This window comes from Dysidea avara, chromosome 3, assembly GCF_963678975.1.
Source record: "Dysidea avara chromosome 3, odDysAvar1.4, whole genome shotgun sequence".
Lineage (NCBI taxonomy): Eukaryota > Metazoa > Porifera > Demospongiae > Dictyoceratida > Dysideidae > Dysidea > Dysidea avara.
This window is the reverse complement of record NC_089274.1, coordinates 33507917-33535537: the sequence shown is the minus strand read 5'-3', so window position 1 is coordinate 33535537 and position 27621 is coordinate 33507917. Positions and strand designations below refer to the sequence as shown.

General features: G+C 38.5%; 1 protein-coding gene across 1 annotated transcript; it reads right to left on the bottom strand.

Annotated features, from left to right (window-relative positions):
• Positions 1-305: 305 nt before the first annotated feature.
• LOC136250785 (BAR/IMD domain-containing adapter protein 2-like) lies at positions 306-27621 on the bottom strand. The gene is made up of 16 exons (XM_066043072.1): positions 27486-27621; positions 11472-11544; positions 11332-11421; positions 9804-9865; positions 7939-8010; positions 7629-7673; positions 7330-7422; positions 7210-7275; positions 7024-7110; positions 4656-4748; positions 4131-4206; positions 3281-3557; positions 3163-3226; positions 1861-1931; positions 1756-1812; positions 306-507 (listed from the first exon to the last, which is right to left on the bottom strand). Exons 1-16 carry the CDS (start codon positions 27543-27545, stop codon positions 453-455), a joined length of 1341 nt encoding a protein of 446 aa, XP_065899144.1. The 5' UTR covers positions 27546-27621; the 3' UTR covers positions 306-452.

Below are 27621 nucleotides of genomic sequence, written 5' to 3'. Positions count from 1 at the left end.
AGAGATCAAAATGGATGATTGAAGTCCAGACTCCAGGTTACTGGGCTGTACTGGGTCCTTTAGAGGCTGATATGCAGTAGAATCAACACAGAAAACATTAATTTTGGCCAACTGCAACAGGCCATCCACCAATGCACCACTAATTCTTCAGGTCCTTACCAAGGCCAAAAATCACCATCCTTGCCATACCACTCAGAAAAGATGGCTGTTAAAACCAGGTTGAGTAATGCTGAGGGTCAAACCAATAGTATGGTAATGTAGCTACCCACTGGTGGTGTTTGTTTGATTTGATTGATACATGTACCTGAAGTTAACTCATGCTGAAATTTTTTTATCAGTAGATGTACAGTTAAAAAGAAAAACACAACAAAAATAGTATTATAGAATTCACAGTACACAGTGTCAAACTAAAGTGCGAAATCTACAAACATACGTACAGTTGTATGTTGGAGTTAGTCATAATCTGGTGTCGGTATTTGAGGTTGACTTGGCTTTGCACTTTTTCTGCTACAAGGAGTACAATATAGTAATGTATATAGTCACTATCCAACTGATAAGTGTTTGTCTGTATGTCCAATAAATGAAACAGTACTATAGTGCTACATTATAATTAATTTGTCACATCAGTAGAATTATCAATGAAGGTATACTGGGTATCACTACTGCTCATGTATAAACACAGCATTTAATAGTAACCATATTACACTATTACTGTATGGTGCTGTAGGAGCCTAAATGAGGGATAACAGTTGTATATGTCTAGGCTGTAGTTATAGAATGAACTCGTTACAGTTGACCCCTGCACTGTAAAAGATTTGACAAGAACTACAAACCAGTGCAGGAATTCTCATGCAAGTCTAGACCGTCATAAGACTCATAACCTTTGTGAGAAATAGTATGGGACTGCATACAATGGTTAACATGCAGGAATACGTGTTCACACAGCACGTGTTCACACAGCACGTGTTCATACAGCTTATATATACCTGGTAAGTTTAGTGACTGTTCTATAAGAGTATATCAATCTTTATTTGTGGCATACATTTTCATGGATTATAGCACAACACAATTATTCTCCCCATCATTATGCTTGATGCTTCACGCACCTAATCGGCAGGTACCCACAATGCCTCAATGAGGTCTTCACTAAAGGCCACAACAAGCTTTACCCACAGCACATCACTGTACCCTGAGCTAAGTGTTAATTTTATGGCCATGGTATTTCTGTTTCTTTTCAACATGTTATTTCCAATCATCTCTATTGATTATCAAGCAATTAATACTAAAGATGATTCATTAAGCCAAAATTAATTCCTTATTTCTGTCACCTGAAGAACCAACTGGTGGTTATTATTTACAATTGGAATTATTTACAACCCCATTGACTTAAATATGGCTAGAAGAAGTGAAAATTATGGACTTGACTTCTCTATTTCAAATATCTCAATCTGACTTTAAACATGTGGCAGAAATACTTCATATTTATTAGCAATGTTGTGGGATACAGCAGGTGATGGTAAGTAAGCAAAGAATCAATAAATGTTGGCCTTACATAACAACCTGTGGAGTCCTTTAGATGTATTGTTGATGCGTTATGCATCAGCATATTACCATAATGTTTATATAGGAAACACAACAATAACTTGAATCCACAGCAAGGGGTTTGTGTTGTCTGTTAATTATACTTCATTATACTTTGATCAGTATCTTTTTCAGATTAGTAAAACAGTTGTTACACAGTACATGTTAACTTACTGATTCTCAGGTGCTGGCCACACCTGCTCTACATACTGACAAGGAAACCATCCCTTCCTGTTATAATGCCATTTAATTCACAACCAAAATGACATTATTACATACTGTCCAGTATTGTGATTCTCTCCATACTGCCAGCCATCTTTGGGATCATTAATAGCATCAATCACGTCTCCCTATTGGTGTGTGTGTGTGTGTGTATGTAATGGACAGTATTGCAGTACTTAACCGTACGTAAATGTGTACCTTTATATAAAAGTAATGTTATACATGTAAGTTCAAAGTGTCAAGTGCATACATAATATACAAGTAGAATTTGGAATTTTAAGTTGGATTAGGGATCAAAGGAAAAAAAGTAGTAGTGAAACAAGGGAATAGCTAAAAAGTGGTGAAACAAGAAAGGTTACAGATATACTAGTAGACATTAAATCCCTAAACTTCAGTCTACAACCGAATTAGAGATTAAATGTCCAATAGTATATCTGCGGGTATAGGCAACTTTCCTTGTTTCACCACTTTTTAGCTATTCCCTTGTTTCACTACTTTTTTCCTTTGATCCCTAATATTCCTAATTTTTTCTTCTACATGTACTTGTTTATTTACTTTTTAATTATGACCAGCGCATACCACATTAAAAGAAAGAATGGCATCAGGAATACCATAAAAGTCATTTTGCATCAGAACTTGTGTCCCAACAATCAATTATGTAACAGAAAGAGAGGTGGCCATTACGCTTTGTTTTCAGCTATGCTCTGTCCGTTACACAGCATGCATTACAAACAAAGAACAGTACGTGAATAATCTCTGCAATCAATCCAGTCACTATGGAAAATACGGGCAATGAGCATAATAGCCAACACAGCCACAGGGAAGCCGCATCATGCTATGGCAAATCGACAACTTGTGTTGTCGGCGAAAAGAACTGGAACACAAAGGAGGACAAAGGCAAGTCCACAATGCATGTATTGTACATACTGCAGTTGACCGAAAAGGCACATCTTGAGATGAAGCAACGTCGAACAGTAAAGAAATCAAGCCTTTAGCTATAGCCATTGTTAAATTATGCTTGCTTGGCTGGAGGCATCAGTTTGTTAGTTAATTATTTACCATAAAATTCTGAAAATTCCATAGAAACTCTTTGGAAGGTTGATCTGAAGACATTTTTGGGCTTGGCTGTGCCTAATCAATGCTGCCAAGCTGCCAAGCTGTCATGAAGGCTTGTTTTAGAGTTATATTTTTGGCTGGAAAAGCCCAGTTCCTGATGTACAGTAGTACTACCATACTGTATGATTATGTTTTTACCCCACACATTACAAATTACCAACTATAGCAAGCAATGCAGTATATACACAGTGATTTTAAAGCCACTATAATGCCTCACTATATGGTACAATCAAACCAACTTACTGAATGTATTTCAAGTTGTCCACCAGTTTGAGGAGCATACTCATACAATCCTCTAACGCGACAACTATATAAAGCAATAAATTCTATCAATGTAAAATGTAGCTTTTATCTCACAAACCTTGGTCTCCTGGTTCTACTGGTATGTGTTTGATTCTGAACAGAGGATTGTATAGGATTAGCTCCAGGTGTGGGGTTAACCCCAGGTATAGAACTGAGGACATTTTCTGTGGTAGTCTGTGGCTGATGTGCAGGCTGAGGTTTGAATTCGTTGCTCTGAGTAGTTGACTTTGGTACTACTACATTTGTAGAGTTGCTGTTTGATGAAGCTGTCGGCACACCAATCTGTGAGGCACTGAACACAAACACTCTTCTCTGCTGTTTTGCACTGCTGCTGCCTGTAAAGAAAGCTTTAAGCTAACCTAAATACAATGATACTTTAGAAACACAAATTTGCAATGGCTTTCCTTGAATTTTGCCTACTACTCTATAAAGATCTAACTATCAACAGGACAAAAAGAGAAAATTTGAGGCATTGGCCTCAGTAAATTGTGCATATTATCAGTGTTGTGGTTTCTGTAAAAATGTGTAGATACTTTTAATAACATACGTTTGCTCTAACAGGTTTTCTGTATAGTGGAGAGTCACTTTTCAGAACAATAATGATTGTTCCTGGGAATAATCAGTAAACACTGCCTGCCCAGTAATAATAATAAATAAATAAAGTATTTTGTCAACAGGTGCATGCCCTATTTTTAGAGTATTTAAACAAAGTTCTTTATAAATGAAAAATGAATGGCTACTTGATTTTATGTACTTTTCAGATATACACCCCCTGTATGAACACCTATCCTTACTGTATGTTAGTTTGGATAATGACTCTCACTTTGTATTACTCCAGACCAAAGTTTTGTTTTACTATCTACTGCACATCATACAAGTACACGAATACATGTATTATTATTATATACCTGGGTTACCAGTATCCTGTTCATCCGTGCCAGAATGTTTGTTAGGACTCCTCAGGGCTTTGGGTGACAGCGGATCCTGCATTAAGCCACATATACAGGGTATAGTGATATTGGTGCACGCACGCACGCACGCACGCACACGCACACACACACGCACACTGTAAAGTTCTTGCTTAAGTATACGATCTGATAGTTCTACAAACAAAAGTTATAAAACAGTTTGTGTGTGTTGTAATGAGAAACCAAAAATGTGCACTCTCATACAACCTAAGAAAATTGTTAATACATAATTCAAATAATACAATTATAATATAGGTAAAAACAAGCTGGTCTATGGCTGGCTTTAGTGTATAATACAAAGTATAGTGGAATCCACATAAAACAACTATGGTGTGAAAAAAGTGCTGCCTTTCAAAAGTCAAAGGTGGTGGTCAAGAAATGGCTGCAATGATGTTAGTGCTAATCAATTTCGATAGTGACAGCCTCTGCATGGATAATATTTTTCTCAAAACAATACATACATACCTCTAGTAAAATAGCACTTTCATCTGGTAATTCATTTGGCTCAGAGCAGGATGCAAGCCAGTCAGGAATTCTTTTAGTAATTGCTTCATGACACTGTAATATACACATACATAAGGGGAAATGCGAACTAGTCAGGTATTTGCTGAGTGAGTCATGTTATTTTAGCTTTAGAAAAAGTCTGATCATGATTTTGTTAACAGGTACACCAGACAATAGTGTATACGTATACCTAATTAGCAATAGTTTAAGATGTCCATATATGCAGGCTATACTGATAGACTACCATACATGCTTCATGTGAGTATGGATAAAGGAACCAAATGTAGGAGACACACTAAACTGTTAACCCTTGAAGAAAGCTTCAACTGACTTTTGGGGCAGTGCATAAAGCCATTTCTTATTATGTGAGAGGCATATTGCTATTATTGTGCTTTATGATAAGTGTATGGATGTTTTCTTTTTAAACCACTCCAACAAGGAGGAACGGCATTGTGCTGATTGTCGTGAGCTTAATCATTCAATCAAAGGTCAAGCTGTTCTCAAAGTAGTGGTGAATCATGACAGTGAATCATAACAGCCAAAAGTATTTCATTTTTCTTCTACAGATAACTCCCAATATGTGATGTGTACATGCATATGTCTGTAAATATAAACTCCTGACATGATACTTCAAGGATAGATGATAAAGTGGTTTGTACACAAGTACAACACCAAATTAAATGTGCATATTACACAAGTACACAGAAAAATTTGGAATTTTCAACTAGAGTAGGGACCATAACACATCGATAAAAAGTACTGAAACAAGCTGGATTAGCGCACGATATTAAATCACAGTAAAACAATAAGAAGTGTTATATCCCTACTGTGCTCAAGATACCATAATGGAAATGCACAGTAGGGATATAATATCGTGCACTACTCCAGCTTGTTTCAGTACTTTTTATTGATGTGTTATGGTCCCTACTCTAGTTGAAAATTCCAAATTTTTCTGTGTACTTGTTTGTTAACTTTTTTTTGTAAATAATAGAGGGTTTGCACACGAAAAGTATTGTGGCACGAATTATAAAAATGCTTAACAACTGTTGCTAGTCTGACATTTGTGAGGTTTACTTTTCAATGGAATGCAATGGGGTGAATACACTTGCTTGGTCACCACGCTTTACCAAATAAGAGAATCTCTGTCGATAAGGTTAGAAACAAACATAAAATACTAGCACTAAGTTGGACAAGTGTAATATCAATTTTTCGTCGATTAGTCGTGAACATAACACTTTGTACAATTTTGACGACGGCTATCCTAAGTGACTAACCTAGTGAACGTGTTCCATTCTACACTGAATCATTGAGAATGGCTGTAGCCTTCACTCGTGTACCTCGCAAATGTCTGACAAGCAACGGTTGTTAAGCATTTTACGAAAATACGTCATAATGCATCACGTGTGCAATCCCTCTATTATTATGACTGGTGAACCCACGCATACCGCATCTGAAATTGCGCCGCGCACCCCAATCATCGTGTCTGAATAGTGAAGTATCCATTATGCTTCGTTGTCAGCTATGTTCAACCCGTTACGCAGCATTTCAAAACAAGAACTGTTCAAAAAGCACCTCTACAATCCACGCATACTGAAAGAAATGGTGCCGCGCGCCCCAGTTATATCAATTATCATCTGAAAAGTGAAGTATCCATTACGCTTCATTGTCAGCTATGTTCAACCCGTTACACAGCAGTACAAATCAAGAACTGTTTCAAAAGCACCTCTGCTATCAAAATAGCCACTATGAAAAATACGGACGATTTCCGTTACGAAGAGAAGCCATCACGTGTCGCCAAATTGACACTTTTCGCTGTCAGTAAAGATGAATGGGAGACAAAGAAGGACACTGGTAAGTCCATGAAGAATGCATTGTACATACTGCGGTATGCCAAAAGGCACCTGTTGGGCCGAAGCGATGTCGAACAGTGAAAAAATCAAGCCCATAGCCTTAGCTGTTATCGAGTTATGCTTGTCTGAAGGCATCAGTCAATCAGTCAGTCAGCTACTTACTTACTTACTCAGTCACTCAGTAGAAAATTCCATTAAATAAATTATTTTTAAAATTCCGTAGCAACTTGTTGAAAGCGTTTTGGGTCGATCTGAAAGCTTGTTTTGGTTTAGTTTTACCTAACCAATACTGCCTCATCGTCATCAGTGGAAATTGAGGCTGTTTTTGGGTGATATTATTTCATGGGCCATGCCTACTCCTTTGTGGTCCCTACCATACAGTACTATCGTACTGTATGATACCTACATGTAAATGCATGATAGTAGTATAAAATTAATACAGTTTTCAATGATAGCTAATCTATAGACAGCCAAAATACCTTTGCATAAAATGTTGATTCTGCATGAAAAACATTGCAAAAATGGTCCAAGGTAAAGCAGTAGAGTTTACGTTCTTCTAATAGTGCCTACGAGTTAAACATATATGCATGCATAACACATATACACTGAAATGTCAACAATACTCCAGACATGTAAATAAATTGTCATTAAATTATTCTTCTCACCTTCTTTAGTCCTTCTTTTCTAATGTTATGAAGTTTTCGAAGACTCTCAGTATGTGATTGTTGCAACTATTAAGAAACTTTACTATGTGTGTGTAGCTAACATCCATCATCACATAATACCTTGCTCTCTTGAACACTTGGTGCTTGTTTTGCACCTTTTTTCTTTTCTTTTTTCTTGTACGACTTCAAACTGGACTCCTGTTTCTCCACTTCCTATGAAATAATATTACATCACAAGCTGTAGACAGCAATAATATTATTTCACATTACAAATTAACTGCTCTGTGAATTGTAATATGAAATGAATAATGGTGTGGATAGATGACTTGCAGTGTGGCTAGATGGGTTGTATTGTATATAGCACAAAACACAGTGTATCTGTTATGCATACATATGTATAACAATGTTAATCACTGTACCTGTTGTTGTTGAGCATTATTATGTTTGTACATCTTGTGCTGTGACTAGATGAAATGATATATGCAGTAAATCAATACATTAATTGTATACTACATTAACATGGCTACCTATGAATACAAAATAATTGAACACCACAAAGACATGTGTGTTTCAGAAGCCATCAGGTGGAAATAACATGTACATAGGTCTTATGTCATTTAACTATCTACATGAAACTGTAGGACAGTACAGAATATTTGTTAGTCACTACAACATGAATGTAGTGGTGGTAGTTATGACCACTTTTTCAGTACACTACACTAAACTCACGGCATAAGATTTTGCTTCCTTGCTAATCTTCATTTCCAGTGGACCAAGAAAATCAGTCATCAGGGAGTCAACCTACATAATCAATTGTATATGTGTGCAATGTTATTACCATGAAATATCTTGTGTTGATTGTTTAAATGGTAGTATGTAACTTTATCTGCACATTCATGTACCATTTTATGGATATAATACTATGGATCAAAGTATAATCTCCCATGCATCATCATTAACTTTTCAAACAAATCAAACAAAATTACATTCCTGCCAAATTGTCCATACAAAGTGGTCCCACCTTAAACCCTCTCACTGCCACAGTCGCCATATGGTGGTTTCGATATATAAACACCCATAGCATCACATTATAAATGCCCTGTAACTTTAGTTGAGCATTTTAGTAGCCCTTGCACTTATCCTGTAGTGGGCACGCCCTTAAGTGAATGGGAACAAGGATAACCGGTCTCTTGCACACTATCACATGATCAGATGATCCAATCATGTACTTTTGGAATGTCAATAACAAGCATTGTAGACGATTCTTTGAAGTGATAATGGCACTACTAATGAATAGAAACAGTAAGGAGAGGGATTATATAGGTTGGAGTGGCGTGTTGCTACTTTTGTATGACTCAAAACAGAGACCTCATCTCATGCCCGTATGCACATGAGCACTTGATCGAATGCCAGCAAACCAGGCTCAGAGACAATCGCTTCAACTGTAAACAGGTTAGCGATGTTTGTTGCATTATTATAAGCAGTGCTAGCCTGAAAAGTTGTGAATTTCACGTTTGATTTCACTTAGATCGATTTTGCACTTAAAGTTATATAATGGCTTTGTGGTTGCTCTTGTGTAAACATCAACTTGATAATTGAATTCCTTGTTTCATAGCGAGTAAAAAGATGTATGGTTTTATAGGATTATTAGCAGTATAGAAACAGTTGATTGGAGCCTCTACAAATTTGGTGGTGAGAGGGTTAATTAATTAATAACCCCCTCACCACCAAATTTGTAGAGGCCTCCAATCTACTGCTTCTAAACTGCTATAACTTACACACCATACCATATAATCCTATAAAACTATATACCAATTTACTCACTATAGAACAAGGAATTTGATTATTGAGTTGCTGTTCACACAAGGGCAACCACAAAGCCATTATATAACTTTAAAGTGCAAAAATTGGCCTAAGTGAAACCAAACGTGAAATTTCACTACTTTACAAGCTAGGACTGTTTAGAATAACACAATAAACATTGCTAACCTGTTTACAGTTGAAGCGATGATCACCAAGTATGGTTTTCCAGCATTTGAGCAAGTGCGCATGCACATACAGACACGAGGTCACTAAGTGAAAAAGTAGCAACATGCCACTCCAACCTATATAATCTCTCTCCTTACTGTTTCTCTTCATTAGTAGTGCCATTATCAGTTCGAAGAATCGTCTACAATGCTTGCTATCAACATTCCGAAAGTACACAATTGCATTATCTAACCGCGCGATAGTGCGTGAGAGACCGGTTATTCCTGTTCCCGTTCACTTAAGGGCATGGCCGCTACAGGATAAGTGCAGGAGCTACAGTACTAAAACACTCGACTGAAATTACAGAACGTTTAGAACGTGATGCTATGGGTGTTTATATATTGAAACCGCCATATAGCGGTTGTGGTGATGAGAGGGTTAAGCTCTAAACATTACATGTAGTGGTATAGAGCCATTTACACACCATCAAATACAAGATTGACTGTATTATATAGACTCTAAATGTTCATGAATTAACAGGCAACAAAATTTAATATTGGAGTATTGTTAATACAGAAGATGCATGGTGCATGCATACAAGCTATATTTCATATTCATTCACTCACCCATGAATTCTCTGTTGGTGCTACCTCTCTCCGTGCCACACTAATTTGATAGAAACTCTTGCCTATAAAAAAAATATCATTAGACTACAGGCATGCATGCATTTCTAACTAGTATATACACACATCATTACATATGTACCACAAAACGTTTGGAAAACTGTATAGATCCAGAGGAAGTTGGACGCACTCTAAGCTCCGCCTAATTATATATTGCCCTTAATTGCAATATTTTATTTGATATTTCATGAGACCCTCAACAATACAAAACTGGGGTTCTTTAGCTATTCAGATCGTGCTTCAAGGTGATGTACTTTTGCTTTGTAAAAAGCACTTGAGTTCTGGGTGAAATTAATAAGTCACAGTTTGGTTCATACAACTTCACCAGACTTGTCACATATGTATTCTATAAATGGTTTCACTGAATTGTACTAAGATCGACGTATTACTCTCCTCATTATAAAGATTTTTTCATGATTTGTTTTAGTAATGTCCAATCTCTTCTGGTTTGTAAATCATTAAAGAGACAGTCACAGTATTCCAAGTCATACAAGTACTATTTCCACATCCCATAAAATATGTTCATGATGTAATAAATTATATCTCCTCTACAGTTCACATGATTGATTGTTTAGTAGCGAAAAGATCTGCTCTCTGAAACTTTACCCTGTGTGAATCGCTAACAGCCACTTTAGCCATGCTCTATATATTAACTGGTGAAAATTTGTAATGTTGTCACAATTGTTTCACTGAGGAGAACTTTTAGTAAACAAGCCTGTTTGGCTTACATAACCAATCACAATAGAATGATTCCAAGTCATTGTAGCACCCTGTAAGGAAATGAGAATTGCTGTTCACTACCCAACCCTCGACCCAACCACAGTCTCTCTAAGCATTCTCAGGTAGCTACAGTATCTGAGAATAACATGCTACTTCAGAAAATTTTGGCAATTTAGACTCTTGTAGATTACTTCTGGTGCATTCTCAGGTACTGAAAATGTGACACACCGCTCCAGAAATTTTGCATTTAAATTCTCTTTAAATTGCTACTGGTGCATTCTGAGGTACTTGAGAATAACATGCCGCTCCAGGTAAACATTGTATTTTAGATTCTCAAAAATTGCTTCTGGCTGGTACCTGAGAAAGTGACATGCCTCTCCAGAAATTTTTGGATTTTAGTCTCTCTTAGATTGCTTCTGGTGCATTCTCAGGTACTTGAAAATAGCATGCCACTCCTTTCATTTTAGACTCTCGTAGATTGCATCCTGAGGCACTTATATTTAAACTATTGCTTAAAAATTTAAGGATGGGAAAAAGAATTTTGCCAAGGGGGGTGAGTGTCCCCCCTCCCCCCTAAATGGAACCCTGCTTTAAATTTGTTGTAGATTTTTTCTGTTTATTATGATTTAAAAAAAAACAACTATTATAATTGCAAAATACAATATTCAATTAGTGCATGCCAAGATGTTTCTGAATATATTTGTACTGTGGAGTGTATGCATTGGACCATACATAACATCTATCTATTTACCTAACTGCCTTACTGCTCCAGGTAAGCTAGAAATACGGACTCCAATAGCTCCAACCAAATGATAAAACTGAGAAGCAGCCAGAGAAGCATCTGAACATCATCACACATATTACCACATTACCCATACGTATAATGATTACTTTGAAGTGCCTTCTGATAAGACTTTCCAAGAGCAATGACATTCTTTAGTTCAGGTAAAATATCTTCTATGTTCTGTTATCAAAAACAGGTATCAACATTACTGTACTATAGTATTGGTATGCTTCCTGAAACCTTACTGTTCAAGAGTACATGTATGCATACAGTACATGCGTACATTCCACAAACACTTTTTAAATGTTGAAGTAATTTACAAAGTTTATCAACCCTAGAATTAAGGAGAATCAAATGGTTTTGATTCCAAGAAATATGTGAATGTCTTGTATATAAGTGTTGGTCTTGTATAATTGCAATGTTCATTTAGAGGCTGAACAAAAAATTGTTTTAAAGAAATAAATACCTGGACCATGAGTCAAGGCAATTGCTTTCAGTATACCATACAGTACTTCAGTGTAACTTACAAGACCAGCATGCACTGCAGTGGTGGATACAGGGGGTTGCCCCCTCTGAAAATGGTCTGAGTGCCTCAAATTTATTTGCGATTATTGTGGGTGATAAAATCACCAGGAGGTATACATAGTGTACTATATTGGGACTTTTTCTACTGGCCAAACTTCACACTTTTGCCTTTGAAACCACTGAAAATGCCATTACCACGTTTAACCGTGTTAAGTGCCTCTATTGTTTCAATGAGTTCAAGTGCTGTTTTGCTCCAAAACTTTCTGCGAAGGCCTTGATTGGTAAGATTCAACTGTGTACAATGTTGTGGAATGATTTTTACTGATTCATTGCTAGCTAGTTTAAGCCTATGTAGCTATAGGCCATTGATATTCACCCCAGCTGGACTATATATATACAGTAGCTACACTTCTCAGTCTGGGATCACAGTTATTGAAAACTTCCCGAACCTGAAACCCCCTCTAGATCTGCCACTGCACTGTATGTATTGCACGTTAAAGCACTTGCATGGGCAAAGATCAAATGAATAAAAGTGCTATTATTTCCATACAACACTGCATATGGAAAATACAGCACTGTTGATCATGTGCATAACATTGTAAATTGCCAGAAGTAGCCAAAATGATGCTATCTGTTTGTTTGATCACCAAACTTGTACTATATAGATACTTACTGATTGTTTGATGGCTGAAAACTGACATGGTTCAAGTCTACAAAATGAATGCTCCAAACAAAGACAACCAGAAAGTACTTTAAACCAGTTAAAGCACCGCCACACTTATGCAATATGAAAAATAGCACTCTGGTGTGGTCTCTAGCCGGATACAGCACTCGGCTTTGCTTCGTGCTGTACTAGTCTCTCGCCATGCCCTTGTGCTATATTTTTCCATATTGCGCTGATGGCGGTGCTTTAACTATTTTCCATACATGCAAAACAGTTTCTCCTAAATGAATACAATACTAAGGGGAAGGTGTGTTTTATTTTCCATAACATACCAAAATGCTTTTCCTATAGAAGTGAGCTTTATTTTCCTTAGTATGGCAATAAAGCACACTGTGTATGAACATGACACAATCAATACAACCCACGGAAACACTGTAATGACCACAATTTATTCTTGTTGTGGTGCTTTATAACTAGTATATAAAGCACTCTTTGGTATTTTGATCCTCCCATGCAAAGTTTAATTTATGAGGCACGTATTCTTCTTTCATACAAAGCAGTGTGCACTGTAGTAACTACCATTGAGGAAATTGAGGCAGCTACCTTAGTAAAATGAAAATGAGAATTTAGCACTGCAAGATTGAATACTCTAATAAAGCAGTCACCTACTCTAATAGAGCATTCAGATGTGTCTTACCGTCTAGCTATGTCCTTTGGTCACACTTAGAGTCAGAGTTGGGGTAACTCGTTAGTTTTGTAACTAAGTTACGTAACTGATTACTTTTAAAGTAACTAGTAATATAACTAGTTACTTGTTTTGTACGTAACTAGTAACTAGGAGTAATTGTCCGAAAAGTAACTAAGTTACAATAGTAACTAATTACAATAGTTACATTAGTTACATTGTAACTATAATCTAATCCAAAACAGCCAAGCTGTAAAAAAGAGTGCGGCCTCAAAAAAGCTATGGTGAAAAAAGATGTGAAACTCACAAAATTCACCTGAATTGTCGTTATTAAAATTTTTACCATTAACCTACCGTCACAGCCATTTCTTGGCCGCCACCTTGGATTTCACATTTTTTCACCATAGCCTTTTTGAGGGCTGCACTCTTTTTTTACAGCTTGGCTGCTTTGGATTATATTTCACTTCCTTTTGTATTTGTATACTATGGCGGTTTTGGGGCTTTTTAACCTACAGTATAATTTTTTCTTTACCACAGGAAGAAGAAGATGAAGCAGATGTTAAACACTTTAAATATTTCTCATTAAATGTACAAATTATATATATAATACATATATTTGTTACAGAAGTCTCTACATGGTGGTTTCTTTGTAATTGAACACTCTACAAGGTGACTTCTTCTAGCTGATCTCTCTACAGCATGAATTGTTTGTAGCTGAACTATCTACAAGGTAACTTCTTCTAGCTGACCTCTCAACAGGGTGATTTGTTTGTAGCCGAATTCTGTACAGGTGATTTGTTTGCAGCTGAGCTCTTTACAGAATGGTTTCTTTGTAGCTGAACTCTCTACAAGGTAACTTCTTCTAGCTGATCTTTCTACAGGGTGATGTGTTTGTAGCTGAATTCTCTACAGGGTGCTTTGTTTGCAACTGAATTATCTACATGGTGGTTTCTTTGTAGCTGAACTCTCTACAAGGTGACTTCTTGTAGCTGAACTCTCTACAGGATGATCTTTTCGTAGCTGAACTCTCTACAGATGATTTTTTTTGCAGCTGAACTCTCTACATGGTGGTTTCTTTGTAACTGAACTCTCTACAAGGTGACTTCTTCTAGCTGATCTTTCTACAGGGTGATTTGTTTGTAGCTGAACTCTCTACAGGTGATTTGTTTGCAGCTGAACTCTCTACATGGTGGTTTCTTTGTAACTGAACTCTCTACAAGGTAACTTCTTCTAGCTGATGTCTCTACAGGGTCACTTGTCTCTACACGATGGTTTCTTTGTAGCCGAACTCTCTACAAGGTAACTTCTTCTAGCTGATGTCTCTACAGGGTCACTAGTTTGCAGCTGAACTCCCTACATGGTGGTTTCTTTGTAACTGAACTCTCTATAAGGTGACTTCTTCTAGCTGATCTCTCTACAGGGTGATTTGTTTGTAGCTGAACTCTCTACAGGGTGATTTGGTTGCAGCTGAACTCTCTACAAGGTAACTTCTTCTAGCTGATGTCTCTACAGGGTCACTAGTTTGTAGGTGAACTCCCTACATGGTGGTTTCTTTGTAACTGAACTCTCTACAAGGTGACTTCTTCTAACTTATCTTTCTACAGGGTGATTTGTTTGTAGCTGAACTCTCTACAAGGTATCAAGACACACGGTAGTGTGTCGTGCGGCCTAAGAAGCCGGCGCGCAACACCCATGAGTATATTGACAGGAAGAACAAAAACGTAATTTTCGCACCTCCGTAACTCTGTGCTGCCTTGATGAAACAAGACGATTTTTGCTGTGGACACTTCCTCCCACTTCAGTACTCCACATTCCAAATTTGAGCGAAATCGCTTCAAGCGTTCCTGAGATATGCGACTTCAAAAATTGGCTTAGTTTCTTCGTTTTTTTTTTCCTTCTTATTTTTCTTCCTTTTTTCGCACACTTACAAAAACTGCTATAAAACGTGAACGCCACATCCGATTGCCTTGAAATTTGGTACACAGAAGGGGGTATAAAGGCACATATCGGTACCAACTTTGCCTGGAATACGATAAACAGGCAAAGAGTTATTAGCAATTATTCACGAAAAATAACACCAATATGTTGTCACATCTACAGGGTAAATCGCTTATGGGAAAAAGCTCAAAATCAGTGGGTGAATAGGTTAACTATTGAACCTCAAACCTTTTGTGATTTGAAAGAAATCAAGCTAAAAACCAGGAAGATACAACGAAAAAACCAACAGTATGTAACTATTATGCAATTGAGATAAAAAAACGACTACTTGCTATGCCTACCAGAAAAACCACTTGGGGGTAATGCTTTGAAATTCACTGTACAGATGGAGTAATCATCTTAGAAAGGCTCTTCAATGGTGTAGAAGAATCAGACTTAAAGCCACGGAGTTATAACACGAAATCCAACTTGGTGTAGAAAGTGCGAGATCGAGATACTCTAATAGAGCAGTCATCCTAATAGAGCAGTCACCCTGAAAAGAATGCAAGTGATCAACTAGAAACAAGTAACCCGTATAGAGATCAGCTACAAACAAATCGCCCTGTAGAGAGTTCAGTTACAAACAATTCACCCTGTACAGAGGTCAGCTAGAAGAATTTACCTTGTGGAGAGTTCAGCTACAAACAAATCACCCTATAGAGAGATCAGCTAGAAGAAGTCACCTTGTAGAGAGTTCAGTTACAAAGAAACCACCATGTAGAGAGTTCAGCTGCAAACAAATCACCTGTAGAAAGATCAGCTAGAAGAAGTCACCTTGTATAGAGTTCATTTACAAAGAAACCACCATGTAGAGAGTTCAGCTACAACCAGTGACCCTGTAGAGACATTAGCTAGAAAAAGTTACCATGTAGAGAGTTCAGCTACAAAGAAACTATTATGTAGAGAGTTCAACTACAAACAAGTGACCCTGTAGAGACATCAGCTAGAAGAAGTTACCTTGTAGAGAGTTCAGCTACAAAGAAACTATCATGTAGAGAGTTCAGCTGCAAACAAATCACCCTGTAGAGAATTCAGCTACAAACAAATCACCCTGTAGAGACATCAGCTAGAAAAAGTTACCTTGTAGAGAATTCAGCTACTAAGAAACTATCATGTAGAGAGTTCAGCTACAAACAATTCACCCTGTACAGAGATCAGCTAGAAGAAATTACCTTGAGGAGAGTTCAGCTACAAACAAATCACCCTGTAGAGGAAATCAGCTAGAAGAAGTCACCTTGTAGAGAGTTCAGTTACAAAGAAACCACCATGTAGAGAGTCCAGCTGCAAACAAATCACCTGTAGAGAGTTCAACTACAAACAAATCACCCTGTAGAAAGATCAGCTAGAAGAAGTCACCTTGTAGAGAGTTCAGTTACAAAGAAACCACCATGTAGAGAGTTCAGCTACAAACTAGTGACCATGTAGAGAGATCAGCTAGAAGAAGTTACCTTGTAGAGAGTTCAACTACAAACAATTCACCCTGTACAGAGATCAGCTAAAAGAAATTACCTTGTGGAGAGTTCAGCTACAAACAAATCACCCTGTAGAGAAATCAGCTAGAAGAAGTCACCTTGTAGAGAGTTCAGTTACAAAGAAACCATCATGTAGAGAGTTCAGCTACAAACTAGTGACCCTGTAGAGACATCAGTTAGAAGAAGTTACCATGTAGAGAGTTCAGCTACAAAGAAACCATTATGTAGAGAGTTCAACTACAAACAAGTGACCTTGTAGAGACATCAGCTAGAAGAAGTTACCTTGTAGAGAGTTCAGCTACAAAGAAACTATAATGTAGAGAGTTCAGCTGCAAACAAATCACCTATAGAGAGTTCAGCTACAAACAAATTGTTAGATAATTTTGTGAGTTATTTATTCGTAGGAACTTTTAATGTTGTTTTATGCTCACGTGAGATAATAAGTCAGTGATTGATCATACACGTGTAAGAAAGTTGTTAAATTCTAGAAACGAAAACGAACATCTGGCGCCCAACGTGGGGCCCGAAGGCACGAATCGAAGACAACTACCTTGATATTAGTCCGGAGACGACGACATACCGAACTGGCACACCGTCCGACGAAGCAGAAGATTGAAACAACGAGGAGAAAAACTGAGAGAAAACCAACAAACCCACTTTCATTCACTGAACAGCCTTCACAGCCGATTCTGATCTCAATTCTAACCGCGAACGAAAACGTCTGGTATCGTGGCAACATTCTTAACGGTACCCGTGAAGGCAAGCGCACGATTCGATTGAAAGTATTGTTGTTGTTGTTGTTTTTTGTAGAATTCGAAGAAGACTCGAGAATTGTGTGACATGTCAGAGGACGAAGCATCTGCACGTGTGCTCGAGAGAACACGTGCTATTAGAGGTGGTGATCGCGGCGTCGTAACGAAACTTATCCGTGAAGCAGAAGAGATAATAACAGCCGCAACAGGGCCTTTAGACGCTCCAGGAAGAAACAGAGTTAATGCTATCAAGCAACAGTTGGAAGGAAAGCTCAAAACTTTAGAAGAATTGAACAAGGAAATTTTAGCTAGCTGTGATCCTACAGTCATTGTTACTGAGATTGAGGAATCAGATGCCATTGTAACCAAGGTGATTAGTTGTAAGCTTAAAATAGATGAACTCATAGTCGTAACCAGTAGTGCAAGTTTCACTTCATCTGAGACAACTGTTGCTTCACCCGTTAACCCATTGACCCATTCAAAACCTCGATTGCCGAAGCTCACTTTGCCCAAGTTCAATGGAGATGTTACTAAATGGACTACCTTTTGGGACTCCTTTAAGTCAGCCATTGATGAAAACCCTCAACTTGCTCCTATTGACAAGTTTAATTATTTGAATAGTCTTTTAGAAGGTAACGCATTACGATGTGTAAAGGGCTTGCAATTGAGTGAAGATAATTATAACACGGCCTTAGACTTGCTTAAACAGAGATTTGGGAAGAAGCAACAAATCATTTGTGCCCACATGGAGGAACTTGTCAAATTGTCTGACTGTAATAATGATCGACCACATAGCTTGCGTTCATTGTATGACCATATAACAGTACACATCAGAGGTCTTGAGGCACTTGAAGTCAATTCTGATCAATATGGCAGTTTGTTGATCCCAATCATTATGTCTAAGCTACCAAGTGAAGTTAGGCTTAAGGTAGCTCGGGAAAACCAAGAAGATGTATGGCAAATCAAGGACTTGATGAAGGTTTTACAAACGGAGGTAGATGCCAGAGAGGCTAGCGAGACCACTAAGCTCAAGTCAGCATCACAGACTGCTGCCAAAAATCATTCACAAAACAGACACAATCATACTGCAGGTGCCTTTGTGTCTCAAAATCGTCCAATCAAATGTGTGTACTGTAATGCACTACATTACTCAGCTTCCTGTGATAAAGTCCGTGATGTGAAAGAGCGTAAGGACCTTCTTATCAAGACAGGATGTTGCTTTAACTGTCTCAAGGCAAATCACAAGACTAGGGAATGTTTGAGTACCAAGACATGTAGGCTGTGTCATCAAAAACACCATCAGTCGATTTGTAACTCTTTGTCACAACAAGTAGAGCCCTTTGTCCCTTCTTCCTTACCACCTGTCTCCCTACCAACCGATGGTAGTGTTGCAACCTCTAATAATACCAGTAGCAATAAGAACGCTAAAACTGTTTTGCTACAGACCGCCAGAGCTGTTGCTTACAATCATGACACTGGATCTCCTTCCAGAGTTCGAATTCTTTTTGATAGCGGGAGCCAGCGGTCTTATGTTACAGAACAACTCTGTTCCAGGCTGAAATTGAGGCCAGTTAGTACTGAAAGACTACAAGTTAATACATTCGGTGGTGAACACTTTAAGGCTAAAAGTTGCAAGCTGTACAGAATTGATTTGTCTAAACCTGGAGTTCATGAATGCCACTCGATAACTGCCATAGGTTATCCTACCATTTGTTCCACCTTGCCTTCAGTAACAGCTGTGGGAGAGTATACACACTTATCAGATTTGGAGCTAGCAGATTTCTCTGGAGGACCAGATACCGCAGCAATAGAATTGTTGATTGGCTCCGATTTCTACTGGAAGTTTGTAACTGGAGAAGTACGTCGTGGAAGTGCTGGTCCCGTGGCCATACATAGCACACTTGGATGGCTTTTGTCTGGCTCGATCAACCCCACTCAAGTATCCGGTGATACCTGTACACATTTGATCTTGGCTACATCCAACGTAACTAGTATTCCTGAAGTTCAGGATCCAGTCCAAGACATGCTACGAAAGTTTTGGGACACTGAGTCAATCGGAATAGTGGACACAGAGCAAGAAATGACAAATGAATTTTCGAATCACATACAGTTTCATGAGAATTACTATGAAGTTTCGCTACCGTGGAAGAAAGGACATTGTGACCTCCCTAATCATTTTTCTTTGAGCCTTAATCGATTAAGACACCTTCAACACAAGCTACTAAGAAATCCGGACCTTCTCACAGGGTATAATCGTATCATAGAAGAACAACTCCAGAAGGGCATAATTGAGCAAGTCAATGCACCAATTCCAGGTCAGTTTGAGAAGTACACACTTAACAAGAGAGGTGAGTTGGTACATTACTTACCTCATCATGCTGTTATCCGCCGGGAGAGAGCCACTACTAAAATTCGAATTGTTTATGACGGTTCAGCCAAACTCAACGAGTCTGAGCCTTCTCTTAACGAGTGTCTTCGAACTGGTCCCAACTTAATTCCAAAATTATTTGATGTTCTTCTTCGATTTAGAGCCCATCCTATAGCCATTACTGCTGACATTGAGAAGGCCTTCCTTATGATAGGCGTAGCACCTAAGGATCGTGATGTACTTAGATTTCTGTGGTTTCAGGATCCCTATAAGCTGGATAGTCCCATACGTCAATTTCATTTCACTCGAGTAGTGTTTGGCTTAAGGCCATCCCCTGCATTGTTAGGTGCAGTTATTCTTCATCACCTCGACAAGTACAGTAGCATAGAACCTCAGTTAATTGAAGGGATAAAGAAAGGGCTATATGTGGATGATCTTATTACTGGTTCTGATAGTGTGGCTTCGGCCTTTCAGATCTATACCAGAGCTAAACAAATTATGAGTGAAGGTGGACTTAACTTACGAAAATGGACAACAAATTCACCAGACCTTCTAAAACGAATAAGACAAGCTGAAGAGGCCCATGCTGGTAACCATGGTAGTACCCTGACATCAGTATCTGAAGAAGAGCAAACTTATACTCAGTCCCACACAGGGTTAATGAACCCCACTGAATCTCAGCCACACAACAAGCTCTTGGGTGTCTTGTGGGATAGTAAATCAGATGAGCTTCTAGTCGACCTGTCAGAGTTGGTACGCTATGCCCATAGTCTTCCAATGACCAAACGATCAGTTCTTAGGGTGAGTGCCAAGATATTTGACCCTTTAGGGTTACTCAGTCCATTTGTTGTTAAGCTGAAACTGTTGTTTAGAAATTTGTGTTCTGAGAATGTCAATTGGGATGATCCAGTAGAAGGGGAGATTCTTAATAAGTGGAAGTCATTGATTCAGGAGTTCGAGTCTCTTGGTCAGATAAGAGTGCCAAGGTGTTATTTTGACAGTTCCCGTGTACCAATCTTGTTTGAATTGCATGGTTTTAGTGACGCGTCGTCTCAAGCATATGGGGCTGTAGTTTATTTCAGAACAGTTTATGATGATGGGAGTGTATCATCAACTTTGGTCTCTTCTAAGACACGTGTTGCTCCAGTGAAGCACCAAACAATCCCCCGACTAGAATTGCTTGGAGCACTAATGCTTACTAAATTGGTCTTGACTGTGAAGAAGTCACTTGATTCCTTGCTTAGTTTAAACTGTTACTATTGGACCGACTCCACAGTGGTGCTATTTTGGATCAGAAACCACAAACCTTGGAAGCAATATGTCAGTCACCGGGTGAATGAGATTAGACGTCATTCACTTTCAGAAGAATGGAATCATTGCCCTGGGTCTGTCAATCCGGCAGATATGCCATCACGAGGATTAAAAGGTTCTGAACTTTGTGATAGCCAGCATTGGTGGATTGGGCCTGAATTTTTGTGTAAGCCACAGTCCAAGTGGCCAAATAGCACAAGTCTTAGCAGTGTTGAAGAAGCTAACCTGGAATTAATCAAGGAGGTGCCTGTCATTTCACATTCCTTCGTCGTTTTGAGTACACAGTTTAGGCTACATGATGTGATTGACTGTGAAAGATTTAGTAGTCTGCTTAAGTTGCTAAACACTACTGCTTATGTATTTCGGTTTACAAGACTGTTACGTAATCAAATCCGCAGCAATGCTTCTTCAAGAGTTAGTGGTTGTTTGAGTCCTACTGCTGAGGAGATAACAGAGTCAGAATCTTATTGGATAAAATCTATACAAGGAGACTCTTTTTCAGCAGAAATCAAGCATCTTGCTACTGACCGCCCAAGTGAATGTGTTCCTCTTGTTAAACAATTTGCACTCTTTCTCGATGGTGGAATATTGAGGTGTAGAGGAAGATTGAATAATTCAACATTGCCTTTAAATGCCAAGAATCCAATTCTACTGCCCCACAATCATCCGTTTGTTACCTTGTTGATTCAGCAATACCATGAGAGATCAAGGCACAGTGGGGTGAATGATACCTTGACACTGCTGAGGGAGAACTATTGGATTCTGAAGGGTAAGCGAATTGTGAAACAAGTTATTAGCAAATGTGTAACATGCTTAAAATGCGAAGGACTACCTTATCGTGTCACTACAACTCCTGACTTACCAGCAGAGAGGGTGTCCGACGACCCTCCTTTTACCCACATTGGTATTGACTTTGCGGGTCCGCTCTACATCAAAGATAAGTCCTCCAATCAAACCAAGGTGTATGTATGTTTATTCACTTGTTGCTCAACGAGAGCGGTCCACCTTGAACTTACAGAGCTACTTTCGGCTGAATCGTTTTTATTAGCTTTCAGACGCTTCGTTGGAAGAAGGGGATTACCATCAACCATATGGTCTGATAATGCCAAAACTTTCAAGACTGCTGCTAAGGAGATTCAGAAGTTGATTCGCTCCCCTGAAGTGATAAAGCACCTTGCATCCAGCCATATAACCTGGAAATTTATAGTTGAAAGAGCACCGTGGTGGGGAGGTTTTTGGGAACGGATGGTCCGTTCAGTCAAACGTAGTTTGAAGAAGTGTATTGGTCGAGCCTCCCTCACCCATGACGAACTAAGTACTCTCTTGGTTGAAGTTGAATCAGTTGTCAACTCAAGACCCCTCACATATGTCTTTGATGATTCAGAGGGCATCAACTACTCACTGTCACCATCTCATTTGATATATGGGAGGAAGGTTGCCAACATTCCAAATATTAGTCACTTTGAGATTGTCAGTACTTCGGAAAGCTTGTCAAGACGTGCTAAACGCCATCAAACACTTCTTAGACACTTCACCAATCAATGGAGACGCCAATACTTGTTAAGTTTGCGAGAAGCTCATTCAACTGCTTCAAGATCATCAGCAGTGAAGTCAGTGGAAGTTGATGATGTAGTCATACTACGTGATGAATTAACTAAGCGGGCGTTTTGGAGATTAGGCATTGTGACTGAACTTTTAACAGGAGTAGATGACACAACCAGGGCAGCAATTGTCAAGACAGTTAATTCTGACAGGACTCAATTTCTTCGTCGCAGTATCAAACATCTCATTCCAGTTGAGCTGAATACTAATCTTGATGCAGTCAATGATAGTTCGGTATCAACTACTGATGAGGAGCAACACGGTTCTACACCCAGTTCAACACAATCTCGAAGACGAGCAGCTGCTATCAGGGGAGAGAAACAAAGAAGACTTAACACTAGCAATTAGTTACCTTGTACACCTGTTATCATGTAGAGTTTTTTTTTATTGTAATTTTGAGTTGGCTCACTTCCGTGCACCAACCGCCGGGAGTGTTAGATAATTTTGTGAGTTATTTATTCGTAGGAACTTTTAATGTTGTTTTATGCTCACGTGAGATAATAAGTCAGTGATTGATCATACACGTGTAAGAAAGTTGTTAAATTCTAGAAACGAAAACGAACACAAATCACCCTGTAGAGACATCAGCTAGAAGAAGTTACCTTGTAGAGAGTTCAGCTACAAACAATTCACCCTGTACAGAGATCAGCTAGAAGAAATTACCTTGTGGAGAGTTCAGCTACAAACAAATCACCCTGTAGAGAAATCGGCTAGAAGAAGTCACCTTGTAGAGAGTTCAGTTACAAAGAAACCACCATGTAGAGACTTCAGCTGCAAACAAATCACCTGTAGAGAGTTCAGCTACAAACAAATCACCCTGTAGAGACATCAGCTAGAAGAAGTTACCTTGTAGAGAGTTCAGCTACAAACAATTCACCCTGTACAGAGATCAGCTAGAAGAAATTACCTTGTGGAGAGCTCAGCTACAAACAAATCACCCTGTAGAGAGATCAGCTAGAAGAAGCCAGTTCAGTTACAAAGAAACAATCATGTAGAGAGTTCTGTAATATTATATATATAATTTGTACATTAACTAATAAAATCAGAAATATTTAAAGTATTTAACACTGCTTCATCTTTTCTTCTTCCTGTGGTAAAGAAAAAAAAGATAGGTTAAAAAAGCCCCAAAGCTGGCCTATGGCAGGCTTTGGGGTATACGAATACAAAAAGAAGTGAAATTTAATCCAAAACAGCCAAGCTGTAAAAAAAGGGTGCGGCCCTCAAATAGGCTATGGTGAAAAAGGATGTGAAATCCAAGGTGGTGGCCAAGAAATGGCTGTGATGGTAGGTTAATGGTAAAAATTTTAATAAACTTTTATTTAGGTGAATTTTGTGCCAAGACCAAGTGGCACCAAAATTCACCTGAATTGTCGTTAATAAAATTTTTACCATTAACCTACCATCACAGCCATTTCTTGGCCGCCACCTTGGATTTCACATCTTTTTTCGCCATAGCCTTTTTGAGGGCCACACCCTTTTTTTACAGCTTGGCTGTTTTGGATTAGATAACTTCTTCTAGCTGATCTCTGTACAGGGTGAATTGTTTGTAGCTGAACTCTCTATAAAGTAACTTCTTCTAGCTGATCTCTCTATAGGGTGAATTGTTTGTAGCTGATCTCTATACAGGTTACTTGTTTCTAGCTGATCTCTTGAATCCTCCTCAGGGTGACTGCTCTATTAGGATGACTGCTCTATTAGAGTATCTCGATCTCGCACTTGCTACACCAAGTTGGATTTCATGTTATAACTCCGTGGCTTTACGTCTGATTCTTCTACACCATTGAAGATCCTTTCTAAGATGATTACTACATCTGTACAGCAATTTTCAAAGCATTACCCCAAGCAGTTTTTCTGGTAGGCCTGGCAAGTAGTCGTTTTTTATTAGCTAATCTCGATTGCATAAATGTTACACACTGTTGGTTTTTTCGTTGTATCTTCCTGGTTTTTAGCTCGATTTCTTTCAAACTACAAACGGTTTGAGGTTCAATAGTTAACCTATTCACCCACTGATTTTGAGCTTCTTCCCATAAGCGGTTTACCCTGTAGGTGTGACAACATATTGGTATTATTTTTGGTGAATAATCGCTAATAACTCTTTGCCTGTTTATCGTATTTCAGGCAAAGTTGGTACCGAGATGAGCCTTTATACCCCCTTCTGTGTGCCAAATTTCAAGGTAATCAGATATGACATTCGCATTTTATAGCAGTTTTTGTAAGTGTGCGAAAAGAGGAAGAAAAATAATAAGAAAATAAAAAACTAAGAAACTAAGCCAATTTTTGAAGTCGCATATCTCGGGAACTCTTGAAGCAATTTCGCTCAAATTTGGAATGTGGAGTACTGAAGTTGGCAGGCGTGTCCACAGCAAAAATAGTCTTGTTTCATCAAGGCAGCACAGAGCTAGAGGTGTGAAAATTGCGTTTTCGTTGTTCCTGTCAATATACTCACGGGTGTTGCGTGCCTCTTGGGCCGCACGACACACTACCGTGTGTCTTGATTAATTATGCTTTAAAAGCAAGAGCACTTCAGTTTTTGTACCATATATGCTACAGCCACATTAAGTAGACAGATTCTGTGTACTGTTCTCTATGATTCAGCTTGAGTAACAGACGTAGCAACAATTAAAACTGACCTGAAAAAGCCACAGAATTGTTATTTTAAGTGCACATATGTATTGCATCCCTTAATGATGCATATCTCATGTTACAAATGCTAAAAACAAGTCATAATTTATACCACAAAAGTGACTAGTAACTAGAGTACTTAGTTACCTTTTGAAAAGTAACTGTAACTAAGTTACATGGGATAAAAGTAATGTGTAACTAGTAACTAGTTACATTTCTGAAGTAACTACCCCAACTCTGCTTAGAGTACACTGCATATAATGCAATAAACTTTTTAGCTCCTACACTTGGGGGTAGTGCATTACAAATAATATTAATAATAATACTACTTTTGCAGTAGCGAGTAATACAATGCATTACATCAAAGTGATGAGTAATATATGCACATCTGGAAATTATAATGCATTACGGTCAATTGCAAAAGATGAAACATCTGGCTGTTGAATGAATATATATGTGTAATAAATATACCTAAGAACCACGATATATGCAAGGAAAATTATGTTGAATTATATTCTCAATGATTTGCTAGTACATATATAAACAAGTACATGCGACAAATGCAGAAGTTTATCAACAAGTATAGTACTGCAGCTAACTACTATAGCTAAAGCCTCTCTCCTATTATTAGCATTATGACCTAGATCAATCGCAATCTCACCTACTTCTGTGTAACATTGCAGTTACACACTTCAGTTTTATATGCCAAGATATGCAGCTAAATCAGATGTAAGTGTTGTGTTCCATCTAGTCCAGCGGATGGGAGTTGTTCTGACCTGACTGGGTAGAATGTTGTCTGGCCCACCCCTTTGCAAAGAGGAAGGATCTGGTTTCTCTAGCATTCAAAATTTGTAGCATGATACAGAAAACAGGTAACACCAATCAGTTGGCAACTACTATGCATAAATTTTGTGATGTTTAGTTTGGAGTTACCATAGATACTATAGAATTATGTAATGCGTGGAAGAGTTTGTCACAAAGCTTTGTGAAGATGCAGTATGAATGAGGCTGTTTGTAGTCACCTAAGTGAAAGGGCCTTGTAGGTGGAACTGATGTACTGTACTCATAAAGATGCTGAAAATACATGTGGAAAGAGTTTTTGGCTATGTTAGCAGCCGTTTGTTAATCTATTTCATGAGCTACTTACTTTGTGTGGCTGTTGGATATGCCATTCTCACTGCCATTATTGTGACATCATTGTTTATTACATTCCATTGTTACAACTCTGTAATGCTAGAGTGACCAGACCTTCCTTTCTGTGTGAAGGGGTGGGCACTGCCAGACTAGGTAGCATGTATGACAAACTCATAAACGCATTGTTCCCGATTCCTAACAGCATTGTTCCATGCAAAGGTGGATTTAACGTAGAACTTATGCACCTGCCAATATTAAGCCCTACTATCCCCACCCGGGCGTACATGGGGGAATAGTGGGGAATTTGACCTTAAATAAAAAATCACCCCATTAGTGGGGCATTTGATTGTTCAAAAATTTGTAGCACTTGCTTGCTTTACCAGCTATGCACCTACCACAAGACTAACCTGTCTCCCGGATGGGGATTTTATGACTCGTCATGCCCCACAGGTGGGGAATTTGGTTTTTGGATCAAATCCCCACCTTTCCCCCACTGTTGCCTGGTAGGGGGATTGATTGATTGATTGATTTTTATTTAAACTCCAATACTTGGCATTGCCGTTCTTCCATACAAGAGTGTAGCTACATAAAGTAAGTAGCTACAAAAACAAAATTTACAACTACAAAATTAATACAGTTAATACATAAACAATAGTACAACACATCAATTACACGACAACACATAGCTAGTAGCTACACCACGAATAAAGAATACAAAAATAACACTTCGCATATCAGTGGGGGATAATATTGATAAGCCGTGCATTATGTAAATACGTAGATAGCTACCACTCACCAAGATGCATGTAGCTATAGCCCCGCACTGTGCATCGACCGAAGTCCCGCGAATTTGGGTAGCGGCAGGGCTGATCATAGGTGCGTAATCGAACCACATTTACATTTTTTAAAAAACAATAATGCAGTGTACAATGAAACCTGGTAAACACATCCTCGTCACGCCAAAATGGTTTACACAAAGAAAAAAAAACGTCAAACACAATAGACTTACTCTGAAAGTAGTGTTGGCTAGTCGGTGAATTTGCTCTGACGTTTCCATGCTAGCATCCATCCTGTACGGGTCAGTCGTTTATTCGTTTATCAGTTCGTTGCTACGCCCTAAATTTGTATGCACGTGAGATCTCGTG

Coding starts and splice junctions, on each gene's coding strand:
- LOC136250785 (XM_066043072.1), bottom strand. CDS start 27,545: ATGGATGCTAGCATGGAAACGTCAGAGCAAATTCACCGACTAGCCAAC. Junction 1,813..1,860: donor GAGAATCACAATACTGGACA/GTATGTAATAAT, acceptor GCATTATAACAG/GAAGGGATGGTTTCCTTGTC. Junction 508..1,755: donor TGGCCAGCACCTGAGAATCA/GTAAGTTAACAT, acceptor TACTCCTTGTAG/CAGAAAAAGTGCAAAGCCAA.